This window comes from Vigna angularis, chromosome 5 (assembly GCF_016808095.1).
Source record: "Vigna angularis cultivar LongXiaoDou No.4 chromosome 5, ASM1680809v1, whole genome shotgun sequence".
In the NCBI taxonomy this organism is placed as follows: domain Eukaryota; kingdom Viridiplantae; phylum Streptophyta; class Magnoliopsida; order Fabales; family Fabaceae; genus Vigna; species Vigna angularis.
The window spans coordinates 7,215,565-7,230,748 of record NC_068974.1 but is presented as its reverse complement, the minus strand read 5'-3'; the positions used below and the strand labels follow the sequence as shown (position 1 = coordinate 7,230,748).

At 35.5% G+C, this 15,184-nt stretch overlaps 2 protein-coding genes across 2 annotated transcripts; both read right to left on the bottom strand.

The window, feature by feature from the left end:
- Positions 1-331: 331 nt before the first annotated feature.
- Positions 332-9,922, bottom strand: LOC128196613 (uncharacterized). The gene is made up of 6 exons (XM_052878097.1): positions 9,878-9,922; positions 1,662-2,101; positions 1,462-1,588; positions 1,088-1,366; positions 897-1,001; positions 332-811 (listed from the first exon to the last, which is right to left on the bottom strand). Exons 2-6 carry the CDS (start codon positions 2,096-2,098, stop codon positions 332-334), a joined length of 1,428 nt encoding a protein of 475 aa, XP_052734057.1. The 5' UTR covers positions 2,099-2,101; positions 9,878-9,922.
- On the bottom strand, positions 6,750-8,171 carry LOC128196612 (uncharacterized). Its single transcript, XM_052878096.1, has one exon. It carries the CDS (start codon positions 8,169-8,171, stop codon positions 6,750-6,752), a length of 1,422 nt encoding a protein of 473 aa, XP_052734056.1.
- Positions 9,923-15,184: the final 5,262 nt, after the last annotated feature.

Sequence of the window (15,184 nt, the reverse complement as noted above, 5' to 3'; positions counted from 1 at the left end):
GATATTTCGTATATAAGTTATATACGGATATTCCGTATATAAATTACATACAGCTTGACTTGAATAGCAGACCTGGTCATCCAACATCCAAAAAGAGACAGTTTACAAGACCTGCCCATACCACACAGACAATTCACAAGACCTGGATATTATATCCATTCACAAATTTGATAAATAAATTAAGTCTTTAAAACCTACAAACATGCATTTCACATTAATCATAACAAGAAAGTTTACATAATTGTTAATCATAATAAGTTCAAATAACATGAAAAAAGTCATTGAGGAAATAAGTGTGAGTCATACACATGTCCTACTTCTAAAAACATAACTAGTAATCTCCATAAACAGTATCATCTTGTGGTTGATCTGTTGTTGGTTGCTGTGGTTGTTGTGGTTGAACATTAGCTTGTGGCTGATTCTGGGATTGAAGAAATTGTTGTGCAATTGCGGCTGCAGGAGGTGGAAGATACTGCATCATGACACCAATAAAGCCTTGCAATTGAGAGTTCATCTGTCGAAGTTGGTCATCATGGGTTGATACTCGTGTGTGGAGGTTAAGAATGTCCTCTGCAATCGGTTGCTGAGAAGAAGATGCCTGTGTCTGTTGTATGTAACTATCGACACAGTCATCTTGAGCACTGACATTTCCAATGCCGTATACGCGTCCCTTGTACCTTCCACCAGCAACATCCAACCAACATTGGTTCCTCAATCTTTCCTCATCTGCATGGTCTAGGGGAGCACATGTTGAAGCCCCAACGGATGCTGTCTCAGATCTTATTTGAGAAAATCTGGCTTCAAACTCTTCCTGTTAAATGAATACATGATTATCGTTAAATAGATAGACCTAAGAATTATATAACCTAATAAAGAATAAGTTAGTAGAAACTAACATGTGTCCGCCTAGACCTTTCATCGACAAATTCTCCTGTTGATGCTCGAATATGTGTCTGCTGAAATATTTCATCAACATGCACTGACCGACCAAGCTCCTGTGACTGCAAGCAAAGAAGATGTAAGTTGTTAACATCAAATATTTTTAAAGTTTATCCGTATAGAAATGTAAAAATAAATTTATATGTACCAGACGAATTGCATGCTCATGCACGCTAATGGATCCCCCAGTGTGCAAACAACCACCCTTGTCAGATGTCCTGTTCTTTTTGGCCGTTTCACATTTTTGTCTATAAAGTGGCATGTTCCACTTCTCCAAAAGACCATTCCAAACAATATCCCCCATCCAATCAGGTTTTTTTCCTTCTGTTCGAGCTTTTTTAAACATCTCAGATAATCTATGAGATGCTTTTGTGTGGAAATTTTTTTTCACCTTTTCTTCATGGTTAGACCTCCATGAAACCTTTCTCTGTTGACAAAAAAGATGAATATTGGATAAGATAATTGAGGACCTTAACATTTAAAATTAACTGTAGTACATAATGTAAATGAACACAAGTGTACCTTAAAACGCTCAAAGAAAACATCTCTTCGTGTCTGAGGTATTTGTCCCCATGTCACCCATGGCTCATCAAACTGTGCCTTGATGGTGGCTGTGATTGCTTTGGATGCTGTTTTTGTTGGATAAAAGCTATACCAAAATAAAAGTCAAATATTAGAATAATACAGTATATGCTTGGAACATTAAATTGATGTTTTCTTACCCTCCTCCAATAGGTGTAATGATTGGACGATTGTTGGAAACATCTTCAAAGTCATTGGCTGCTGAACTTGAACGTGGAGGGTTATCCCCTATAGGAGATGGTGATGGCATATTTGTGGGAAGTGTTGGGTTAGAACCAACATGGGGGGAGGGTGATCTCCATTGATCAGCAGCAAATTGTTGTGAACTAGGTGTGAAAGGAGGAACTTCCAACGAAGGTGGAATTGGTGGTGGAGTAGGTGTCAAACCAGGAACTTGTAATGGTGGTGGAACAAATCTAGCAGTGGAGGTAGAGGTAGGTGTAGATGGCTGACTACTTGAAGCATTTACGTTATTGAAACGGTTTAACAACTTGACCATATAAGATTTCTTCTTGCCCTTCTCCTTATCTGATTTTGCTGAAGGTGGAATAGGAGGGTCACAACCATCTGATGCCATATTCTTGAACAAAAATCAAATTGTGGGGTCAATTTATTTTTACAATTGAATGGAAAGGAAAAGTAAGAAAAGAACATTTTGTGTTATTATGATATTACCTATTCAATGTGCAGGGAAAATGTATTGAAATTGCAAAACCTATTATTGAAGCCTTGAAAAGGAAAGGTGCTTCTGCTATGGGATTTGTTGGTTTCTATTGGGGTGGTAAGTGGCATATATGGGTTGTAATTATCTCAAGGTTGCTAATTCCTCATATATGGGTTCTCAAACCTTCTTCCTCCAAACATAGCAATTAGAATCCTTAATTTCCACCAAGTGACAACATCTGTTTCTCTCAAAATATTTAAGCAACTAATAGTTAATCCTTTCATAATCAATTTGATCTGCACTTCTAAAGTATTTTGCACTGCTCCAAAGTATGTTTCTGCCCTAGTCATCCATCCCACAGGCTCTTCTCAGTAAAGGACGACAGTTCCACTATCTTAATAGCCATACAGTACTTCTCCACACCTTGGATATTCAAATTCGAGTCCTGGCTTAAAGGATATTTACTTATGATTGCAACTCACATCTTCCACCGTGGTTCTCTTCCCTAACAGCCTTTACATCTCAAAGAGACGGTTCTCTTCCATGTGTCCAATTATCTCATCCATTTGTACCACATCAGCTTGATATTTTTCTGATTATTCAACCAACAAATCTACACAATCAAAACTCCATCCCAAATGATCACCTTGCATACCTCACACATTTCCCTTCCCACTGATTCAACAGATCAGACTAAAAAATGACAGAAACTTGCTGTCCCAGAAACTTATCTGTATAAAGAGTATTCTCTGCTGAAAAACTACAAATAACATCACACTTGCTTAATTACATTCTACTAATCATCACATGGATCTCAGTTCCAACTAATGTATAAACATACGAGACCTTCTCAAACACAGCCAAACACAAGTATACATCTTTATCTGCAAGCATTATGCAGTTTTCTGGTTCATATATATTATACATTATCCACATCCCTTTTGTTATATGTTTATCTTTGGCTCATTCAAATAGTTCAAAAATGATTCTGCATGCTCATTAACAAATCAGATCACTCTTAGATGTTTATTCATTTGATTAATTGAATGCGATGTTTTACACTGAAGGATTTGAAAGCTGAGGATAAGTTGGGAGATGTTGAGTACCAAGCAGATAAGACTACGAGACAATTATCTTTTATCAGAAGATTACTTAAAAGCAGCAGACATGTAGCATTTTGAAAAGGTTGTTTTATATATTACATTCATTCCAAGTATTTATGTTCTTGAATACGTATATACTGTTCTTGATAAAATTTAAGTGGATTAGAAGATTTATATAGATGTATATTGTTGAAGATTAATTAGTAGTCTAATCAAGCCTTTGCGAAGAAATCCAACTGGGATGTCGTATGGTTGAAGGACAGACATCATATGCAGAAGCTAATGTGTTGGTAATTTTGGCAGAGATTGATTGGGTTAAGAAGAAGATAAAAAATAATGAATTGTCTAGAATTGGTTCTGGGGAATGGGTATTTGGTTGAAAATTGATACCAGTTTTCTATTGGAGTGTTGAAACTTGTGGTGTGTGGGAATCATACACTAGTATTATGCTGATACCATAACCCATTAGTCGAGTAGTTAAGACTTTGGTTGATTCAGAGGCTAAGGAGGGTGATACTAATATGATTGTAATGTTTCATACTTGTTCAAATTACGGCGTAAACAACCAATATTAATAAAAGGCATTGTGATTCAGAAGACAAAAAAAAACGATATATCCAATGAAACAGTTGCAGCAATTACAAAGAAATTTGTTTGGATTCTGAGACAAATGGTAAAAGAAAGGGCGGAAGGCCCAAGGCAGAAAATCATGCGAGGGGAAACAACACCCAGATAAAAGCAGAGTAATTATTAATTTTAAAAGTATAAAACACAACAAAAAAAGATGGATAGATAGATCTACAGTTTGCAAGCAGGAGGTGAATAATCCAATCTTTTATATTCTTGAAGATTAAAATATAAAAGATTTATTTGTAAAAATCATGTGATGTTTAAACCAGTAAAGAGATTACATTTTCATGAATAAAACAGTTAACTGAATTGTACTGAACTAAAAAATAGTTCAGATCAGTTACTTTGAGCTGTTTTTAAGTACATTACAGTTTTACAGTTTTCCTAAACTAGTTTATAGTTAACTATAAAATTTTACAATACAATGTAGTACAGTGTGCTTTGCCCACCCCTAATCAAAATAACACGGAAATTGAAATTACATAAATGAATTCATCACTTCTTCTTTCTCCCCTCTACAAGTATGGGTTTAGGATCACCCATGGGTACACGAACACATCGTAACTCTATTCACTGCTAGAACTGTGAAATGAATCTTCATCCTCATCTTCACTTTGTCCCTCTTCACTGCATTCTTCTTCCGATTGACTTGTTTCTTCATCCATATAGCGTTGAACTGATGGTACATTGTTGGGGTCCACTTCTTCAAGACCGGCTTCTATATCTTGCAATCGGATAACTTCTTCAACTTGAATGATGTCATTAACATGTGACATTTCGTCCACTTGGTATGGCTCAATGGCATCTTCCTCATTAGAGTCTATACGACCTCTAGGTTTGGTCTTTATTGCAACACACCAACCCCGTTTGTCGGTGCGCGATGCAGGATATGGTACATAATACACTTGTTCTACATTATGTGCAATTATAAAAGGATCAAACAAGATATATCTTTTATCCATTCGAATATCCACAGTGCCATACTTTGAATCCACTCTTGTCCCTATTCTTGATGGATCAAACCAATCACAATAAAATAATACAATCTTCTTCTCAATGGTTGAGGTATTATACTCGAGCTCATATATGTGCTTAATGACACCATAGAAATCATCTTCACCCCCTTCTGTAAGGCCTTTAACATGAACCCCACTATTTATAGTCTTCTTGCCCTGGCTCCATGCATGGGTATGAAATTTATATCCATTGACAAAGTAGGTATGCCATTCCTTCACACATCTTAAAGGACCAAGTGATAAATCTCTAAGATGTTGGTTTCTGACACTTAAAGGATCGTTATGAACCTACAAAAATATATGAACCTATTCAATATAATTAAAAATGAATCAATATGTGAATAACAAATTTATGTCGAAGAATTTGATAAGTTGTACTTGATCCCTGAACCACAATGGGAAATTTGCATGTATATGTGTCGAACTGTTTGACTCTGAAAGTTGATAGGTATGTAAGAATGAGCTGTCCATAGGTATGAGAATATTCAGTCAATATCAATTTAATATGATGAAAACAAAATCCATAGACAAATGCAATTTATTTGGAGCCTTACTGAAGATAAGGTTGAACTTCATTGCAATTGATCAAGAGATGAACATGAGCTGATCTCAATTCTTCGTCACTTAGCCAATGAGTTGATTCCCTCCCGGAATGACGACCACCTTCGTCAAACACTGATAATGTTGTCCTTTCAACTTCAGTGTCTACTTCATTTCTCATGCTTTGTGGTGTTAACATAAAGTTCTTGAAGTAGTGTGAACAAAAATGAGTTGTTTCTTTGTGCAAATATGATGCCACTATTGATCCTTCAACCCTAGCTTTATTCTTAACTGAACGTTTAGCATATCCCATGAACCTACAATTTAAGAAAGTGGTATGTTAGTTTCAATATGTGTTGCATCTAAATTCAACTGTTGAATGAGATATTGTCACCTTTCAAATGGGTACATCCACCTATATTGGACCGGTCCACCAAGTCTTGCCTCATATGGAAGATGTACAGGGAGATGTTCCATACAATCAAAGAATGAGGGGGGGAATATTCTCTCCATCTTGCAAATAATGATTGGAATGTTTTCTTCCATCTTCCGAAGGTCGACCTCATTCAATGTTGTACAACATAAATCTCTAAAGAAATGACTTACTTCTGTAATGGGATTGAGAACATGAGTCGGTAAAGAACTAAACGCTATAGGAAGTAAGCATTCCATAAACACATGACAGTCATGACTTTTCATCCCAATGACCTTTCCCCTATTCACATCAACACACCTTGACAAGTTAGAAGAATATCCGTCAGGCATCCTAAGATCTTTCAACCACTGACAGACCTGTTTTGATTGGTCTACTGAAAGTGTATAATTAGCTTTTGGCTTGTACATCTTTCCATTTGTCTGAGTTTTGAGCTCCAAGTCTTTTCGTTTACAATACAAGCCTAAATCCATTCGGGCCTTTTCATTGTCTTTTGACTTTCCACTGACATTCATCACAGTATTAAAAATGTTGTCAAAAAAATTCTTCTCAATATGCATGAAATCAAGATTATGCCTTAACAAATTATCCTTCCAATATGGTAGATCCCAAAAGATGTTTTTTTTCGTCCAATTATGCCACTCACCGTATCCATCTATTCTTGGTGCACCATTTTCAGTTACTTTAGGATAACCATTAACTCTATTCCAAACTTCTGTTCCCGTCAAATATGGTGGCGCGTCTTCCATGTCCACTTCCCCCTTTTTGAAAGCATTCTTATTTCTCCTAAAGGCATGGTCATTTGGTAAAAACCTCCGATGAGAGTCAAACCACGAATTTTTTCACCCATTATATAATCTAAAAGCCTTTGAATGCTCCATGCAATGTGGACAAGCCAATTTACCATGGGTGCTCCATCCAGACAGCATACCATAAGCAGGAAAATCATTAATTGTCCACATTAGCATCGTCCTCATGATAAAGTTTTGTCGCCTTGAAATATCGTATGTTATGACACCACTCCACAACTTTTTCAAGTCATCTATCAAGGGCTCTAGGTATACATCAATGCGTACTTTTGGATTGAATGGCCCCGGAATGAGACAAGTCAAAAACATGTAGGGTTTAGACATGCACATTTCTGGAGGTAGGTTGTACGGCGTGACAATTACTGGCCAACACGAATATGGTATAGATGACGCCTGCACATATGGATTAAAACCATCGGAGCATAAACCAAGTCGAACATTGCGTGGCTCAATGGAAAAATCACGATGTACTCTATCAAAGTGCCTCCACGCCTCTCCATCACACGGATGACGCAAAACACCATTTGACGACCTGTTGTGATGGTGCCATGTCATTTCTGTTGCAGTTTCTTTTGAGGCATACAGTCTTTGAAGTCTTGGAATTATTGGCAAATAGAACATGGATTTAACCGGAACTTTTTTTTTTGAACTTGCTCCTGTCTTGTGTTGTTGATACCTTGGCTTCCCACAAAATTTGCATTCAACTAACGCTCCATCCATCTTACCATATTCATTATCATAGAATAGCATGCAACCATCCACACAACAATCAATCCTCTGCGATTGTAATCCCAGCTTCGACACTATCTTTTTTGCATCGTAGTAAGTTTTTGGTAAACCACATTTGTGTGGTGTTACATCGAAAAGCATTTTTGCAAAAAAATCTATGCATTGGTTAGGAATATTCCAATTGGACTTGCAAGCTAAAAGCCTCACACACATTGATAATTTGGAGTCTGATGCTCCTTGATACAAAGGCGTATTTGCCTCCAACAAAAGGTTATAAAACCTTTGAGTTTCTTCATTTGGAGCCTCTTCTATGTTAGAAGAATTTGATGCTTGGAAGGGTTGTCTTTGTATAAGAGCATCATGGACCATGTCTTCCATCGTCATAACTTGTTCATTTGGTTCACCTTCTGTCTCCACACCCCTGAAAGTGACATCATTAACTAAATCAGCTTCTTGCATGGTTTCCCCGTGATCCTCCCAAATGAAATAATTAGGCTTGAAACCGTTTTTATACAGGTGAACCTTCACAACTCTTTCGTTCAAAATCTTTGTACAATCGCACTTTGAACATGGACATCGAAGCCCCCCATCTCTTTGATAACGGTCTTGTTCACAAGCCTTAATTATAAACTCTTCAACACCCAATACAAATGACTCTTTCAACGCACCTCTTCCTCTATAACACCTATCGTACATCCATGAACGATTTGGTGGAACTTGATCCATGTTCTGTATACATATCAATTAACGACAAATTAGCCATTACTTAATCCAAGGCTAAATTAATTATGTATTACAAGTTTTCCTTCAAGGAAAAGTAATAAGAAAGTTCAACACTAAACAATCAGTAATTGAATTTCCATCACTGCTCCTTGAAAAGTGATGTTGTTATAATTAATACACATGGTTGGATACTTTGGGGTGTTGTTTGTGTATGAAAAAGTGTCATGGATACACTTTAAAACCATGTATATTGTGGATATCTTGTTTTTAGCCTCTTGCATTAAGTATACATTGGTGGGGCACTTATCTATACTCTTTGACCAAGAGTGCGGGTACGAGAGTATTGAGTATTCTCTTCCATTGTTTAAAGAGAAAAGAACGTGTTTTAAGTATGAGAGGAGTGGAAGTGAGGTTTGAGTGAGTTGGGGTACATGGGTTGATACAAATAATGAAGAAAGTAGAACTTTTTGGTGTCAATGCTGTGGAAAAAGATCATGAAAGAATAATAGTGTTAGTGGAGTGAGGAGATGGACACGTTACAAATGAGCTAGCAAGGCATTAACCATTATAACTGTTGTCTGTCAATCTATTTTGTTAAAGCTAACTTGTTAATGATCTCTGGCATCCTTGCAAATACATTTCTGACTTGCAAAATACGGTTGGGGATTTGGCTAAATGTTGAGGGAGAAAAACAGATTATGTATGTTAGTTGCATGAGGGAGTCTTTGTTATTTTCATTTTGTGTCCGTGGAAATCAAAGATTCTGGTTCCTGTTCAGAAGTCTAATTTTATGAAGTTAACATGTTTATCCAAGGAATTTGGTAATTGGTGGTTTTGATGGGAAAACGACTTATGGTGATCCATGCTGGTTAGTCCCTCAAGGTATTCATTGTTCTATCATGATCTACAACTCTATTGCTTTTGTTGTCAAATACTCCTTTTTCAATTGTAGATATTTTCACTGGAAAGAGGGTAATTAATTTTTTTATTTGTTTGCCAATGAGTTCTTTCTTGGAGTACTGTTTTTAAGTTGAATGGAAGGAATATTCTATTCTTTGAACTTTCTATTTTCTTGTACTGTGGTTTAATACTCAATCCAGAATCTTCCTCTCTATAAATGTTCTTTTTTTAATGGAGATGTTTTATTAGAAAGCTGAAACCTTTCAACCTTAGATGAAAAGGGTAACAAGAACCTAACTGTTCAGAGGCTAAAAGTGCCATCCTAAACTCTAACTTCTTTTGCATGTTTCACAGAGGATCCTATTGCAAATAGATTAAACTGTTTGTTAGGGAAAGGAAGTTTGTAAGATGGGAAATTGGACTTTAAGGTCATTGTTTCCTATATGACATTATTCAAAAACTAGGCTTCTACTCTACATTTATAAATTGGAAAAGGAATGTTTGGGGTATTGTTTACTAAAGAACCAAAGAAATAAGTAAGGATTCCAAAGCAAGCAATGGTGCTGCTTGCACCACTCATTATTTATAATGTAGAAGAAAACAAAATAAAAATATGGCAGAAGGCATGATAGCCAATAGTAGAAACCAAATTAATAAATATATCTATAAATGCTAAATATATAAAATAGAATAGAAGATAAATAAATAGATTAAAGAAAACAAACTCATTGACTAAAATCCAAGAAAACATCACAACTCCAACATTATTTTGGGCAAAAAGATCCAAATAAAAGGTTAGAACCACTTACTTGAGTTTTGATTTCACTGTTTTACTACAACGTTGGGGGAAATTTTGACCTGATGATTAACATAAATCAGAGTCAAGACAAAGAACACTACTTATTACTTCAAAAATGCTAGGACTATAACATTAAGCATACCTTTCAGGAATTGTGGACAATCTTCTTTGCTTCTTGGCTTTTCCCTAATCACACCTCCGTACACTACCTCCTGTAAATCACACAATAAACAGTAAAAAGAACAGATTAATGAACAGATGTTACTGGTGTCAAATTTACCAAATGAACAGTAACTACAACTTTCAAACGGTAAAAGACACATGCACAAATGTTTAAACTCCACTGAAACAATCAGATTCTATAATTCACAACAGTTGTAGCTTAAAATGCAGCAAAATGTGATGGTTTAAAGGTGAATTGTGCATATAGGCTTCTCAAGGACCATTTGAACATTGCACACAACTTTGAAATGACAACATAGACTTGCTCAATTGGTTAGAATACATAGACACAGCCAGTGGCTTCATATGACAGCAGCAGTTGCTTAAAATGCCGAAAAATGCATTGAAAACTTTTGCAGATTTCATAAAACAGTACATTCAAAGCTGGCTGGTTCAAATAAAGACTCAAAGAATGCCTAAACACTAGATCTAAGTACAGGATATCAGCTAGAAGATTTAAAGTGACCTAAAACCACACAAAGACAGCAAGCACGGTGCAAACACTTTATTTAAAACTGTGACAGTTTTGAAATCCAGAATTTAATCAACTCAACCATTCATTTTTCAATTCTGTGATTGATTGGAGTTGCTATCCCTTCAGACATGCTTAAAATCATAAAAGAAACTTGTCTCAAGCTTTATACACAACAAAACTGAGCAGAAACAGTATTGACCAAAGCAGACCACAAATTGAATTGGAGAATTGTGAAACAAAGACAAGACAAGCTACTGAAAGTAGGGAACTCAGGTATGCATTTTGCACTTTAGTGATTAACAAGAGTTGCTACTACTTGAAACATGTATAACAATAGTAAAGACACTTGTACCAAGATTCAAAACCACAAAATCTGACAAACAACAGTGAGCACAACTTCAAACCAGTGAAGAATATTGATGCAGATTTTTGAAATCAGAGTGTGAGGAATTCAACCAGTCATTTTGCTTTTCTGAGATTAATATGAGTTTGCAATCAGTTTAAACACATTTAGACTAATAAAGCAGATTTGGTCAAAGCTTGAAACACCAGAAAACTGGACCAAAGCAGATTATAACAACTCAATGCAGAAAGTACAGTTTATGGACAGTTTGGTACTAGAACCAAAATGTGCAATGCTACTTGGCTCAACTGATCAAAGCTGGACATGATGCCGTTTCTTTATATGATCAATCAGAGAGCTAGCAACTACTTAAGGCACAACCAAATCGAAAAAGAAAAAAAAATACAGCTGAACAGAATCAAAATATTAATGACAGAATAACACTGCAACACTTTTGCACATGACTGGACAAAACTGAAATTGAATAAAAGTATTATATGTAAATACATGTAATATGGTTTCATGTTTTAAACACTTGAATTCGTCACACAAATTCGACATCTATAGTGCTGGTTTAATATGATTGGAACTGAGGGTAATTATCTAATGGTGACATATAGCTCCCTTTATCTAATGGTGACACAAATTCTTCTCCTATGATTGGAACTAATCAGTCAATATATGTATTCAATTTTATATGCATCCACATATAGCTCCCTTTATCTAATTAAGCTCATATTTTGAAATGCTTAAGGTTTATACCACCCTCTTATAGGCTTTCCCTGGTCTAAGGACTTATAATAGCCTTATTCAATACACAATAAAATACAACACAAGATCATTCTTTGATTTCTTATACAGTGTATGTATAGGATATTTGATAGGTCCTCTTTAACTGTGTAATTTCTAAAGGTTTGTAAATATAATTGGGAAAAGAATCAAGGTTAAAATGTAAGGTCTGGGGCAATCAAGAACAACACCAGAACAACACATAAATTTATTACTGAAAAATGAACATAATATTACAAGATCTTTCAAGATAATATATCTTAAATTATAAAAACATGCAATACAGTCCTTTTCTGTATTCAGAAAGATGATTATGAGAGATAAGTTACTAAAACACAACCGTCATTGACATACAAGATTGAGTAATACCTGTAGGAGTATCGAATACAGCTAACAATCTCCTGCCAAGATCTTCACAATCCTTCTCACTAAACCCATAAAACTGTCCACTCTCCTCATTAATAAGACTATTTATAATAGTTTGTTACACCTATTTAATTACAATTGTACCAACTACCTTGTCTTTTCCTTCTATTGTAAACTATACTGAACCTATCATTAACTAATCCCGACTTATAGCTTACTTCAAACAAGCATGTGTGAGTGGCAACATAAAGAAATGTTTCTCAAGATTATAAATAAAGTGCCAAATCAATACAGTTGAACAATATAGGGTCAAAGAACAAAATTGTATGCTTGGTGTATGTTTGTATGCATATAACAAGCAAAGAAAGAGAATCTCACATAAATTGTGAATATAATGCAATGGCCATTATGGTCATCCCCAAGTGATCAGAAAAATCATTTATTAGTTTTCTGGCAACATAGACACAGAAAACTGCAACAGTAGCAGCAATAAGAAAAATTGTCAAGGCCAACGATCTTGCATAGTCTTCTGAACCAGAGGACTTCTTTGACTTTAAGATGGATGCATTATCTTGAGGAATCATTACTCAGGCTCTTTTCTTTGCTTTCAGATATCATATAATACATTGTATTAATTTTTATTTATTTATTTTTTATAGTTTGATGGGATGAGAGAAAAAGAAGATAAAGATGGGAACTAAACACACCAACGTATCTTTATCTTAACACTACTCTAACTGTAATAACTATCTCCATTATACCTAAGTCATCATTTTCAATCCAAATCCATATCACTTCCTGTTTACCTCTTTTCTACCAATATTTTCCTTCCCACTACTTCTCATTCTAAACCTAACCAATAAATCAATTCAACTCCTCTTTTGTAACATCTTTACTCTCACTCTATATCTCTCTCTCTTTCTCTCTCTCTCTCTCTCTCTCTCTCTCTATATATATATATATATACATTGATATGTTTATTTAATTTGTTTACTTTCTTTAGGAAGTATAAAGGGAAAATGTAGAGGGATGAGTTTTTATACAGAGGTGCTCTCTCGTTTTCTCTTGGTAGAAATAGGTTTCAATGTGACTATGGGAAATGAAGGAAGTTGAAATAGTAAACTGGGTGAAATCTCTATAGAAAGTTATGATTTCTACTGTCATAAGCCACAAGTTAGAGAGTTGTTACCTTCTGAAAAGTGGTTCTTCAGTATGAAAGTTGAGTGCTCCAAGTTTTAGCTAGTTGTGCATTTCTTTACCAGTCAGTTTATATATTTTAGTAGTTTTTAATATTCATGCCTTCTAGTTTCTTAACACTACTATGAGAATACCTTTTGGAATATCAGAGGAGCAGTTGGAGCGGTCTTCTAATATTTCCTATATGGGTGTTGGATTTAAAAAAGAGGTTATGTCATATTTCTTAACAAACCTGCACTTAACAAACTTATATATTAAACTTGCAACCAGAGGTAACACCGCAATATCTGCTATCACGTTAAACAAACCTGCACTTAACCAATTCCAAGCGCATTGAACTACTTACCTTGGTTACTAAATATTCATTTCTTAACCAAAATGTCAGTTAATGGTGTGGTTTTCTGGATTATAAACTATATCAGGTGAAATTCTCCAGCAATCATACAACATTGCACCTTAATCAATCAATTAATTGAATGTTCCTAGAGAACCTATCAAACTCTTCCTATTCTGCTTGAAACCCCTATTCGGACCAATTTCACAACGTCACATACAAATATTGCTAAACATAACTAAAACCTTATTCTAATCAAAGTACATGTTAATTTGCATTCATCATATTAGAAAGAATCATTCACCCATTATATAATCATAACACCATATTTCACAGAATCAAAGATAATGTTTAGCGCCACTTACTTTGGCTCTTCTTAGTTTCTTTTCTCTACACCACCAGAATTCTCCTAACCTTGAGATTGATCCAGCAGCTTCCTCTATTGTTCTATTAAAATTCTCCCAGGAAGTTCAAATGAACTTTATAAATTTAATGCTAAACTACATAAGAAGTCAAGTAAGGACTTTAAACATAAAAGAGGGGGAAACAACACAGCAAAACTCAGGAGTAAACATACCTTGCTTCAGTACCTAGCTCTTTTGCTTCACTGTACAACACTTTAAGCCTTCCCAATGAGGTACCCCACACTTCTCAACCACTTCAGCTCCTGTATCAAAGTCAAAATAAAATTTCAACAAAAAAATAAACGGATATTATAGCAGAATAAAATCACAGACATCTAATTAATGATTACATGACCTAACCAGGAAACAACTTCAAACAGAGGATGACAAACTTAAACCATGTTACCACTTTTTTGACAAAATAGGATCCACTAACATGATTGTCAAAACCATGATGAATAATATCTGAAAGCAATAAAAGCACCCAAAACGAAGCAAACCATTTTCAGTGACTAGTTTTCGTCAAGACCCATTTTCAATAACAACCAATAAAACGAAACCAAAATATAAGCAATTCAAACTTACTAAATGCAGAAGGCAATAGCAGCTCGATCTTATCTCTTCCACTTCGAAGACCCCATCACCTAGGGTTTCTAAATTCGCGATTTCAAACCTCGAAACAACAACGAGCAAAAATAGGACAATGTAACAACACCGAGAGAAAAGATAACTCAAATAAACCTCAAATCTAAACGATTCAAACTTACCAGGACCAAAACGCAACTACAACTCCAGCTTATCTCTACCACTTCGAAGAAACCAACCTAGGGTTTCCAAAGTCGCAATTTCAAACCTCCAAAGAACAAAAAGAGAAAACGAAAACAAAAATAATCCTCAAAGCTTCGATTACTCACCGTGTTCGACAAATGAAATCCGAATCTACGAGCAGTGACGTCGAGTGCGGGTTTCACTGAATAAGAGCCTCCCTGCAGGCGAGGTGGACTCACAGCGGAGAAGAGAGTGCAGTGAAGAAGTGGACTGCAGCTTCGACAAGAGGGAGAAGAGGCAGAACTGGACTGAAGGTTCGAGGACAGAAGAGGGAGAAGATATGTTTTTTTCAGAGTGTGGGAAATTTTGGAGCTTTCACTTTCATTTTTACTTGTTTTTTTATTACGTACGCCAATTAC

Bases quoted from the DNA above. Each gene is read 5' to 3' on its own strand.
- LOC128196613 (XM_052878097.1), bottom strand. From the start codon at position 2,098: ATGGCATCAGATGGTTGTGACCCTCCTATTCCACCTTCAGCAAAATCA. The intron at 1,589-1,661 runs GTAAGAAAACAT...ATTTTGGTATAG, and splicing joins ATTACACCTATTGGAGGAGG to CTTTTATCCAACAAAAACAG. The intron at 812-896 runs GTTAGTTTCTAC...TTCATTTAACAG, and splicing joins AAAGGTCTAGGCGGACACAT to GAAGAGTTTGAAGCCAGATT.
- LOC128196612 (XM_052878096.1), bottom strand. From the start codon at position 8,171: ATGGATCAAGTTCCACCAAATCGTTCATGGATGTACGATAGGTGTTAT.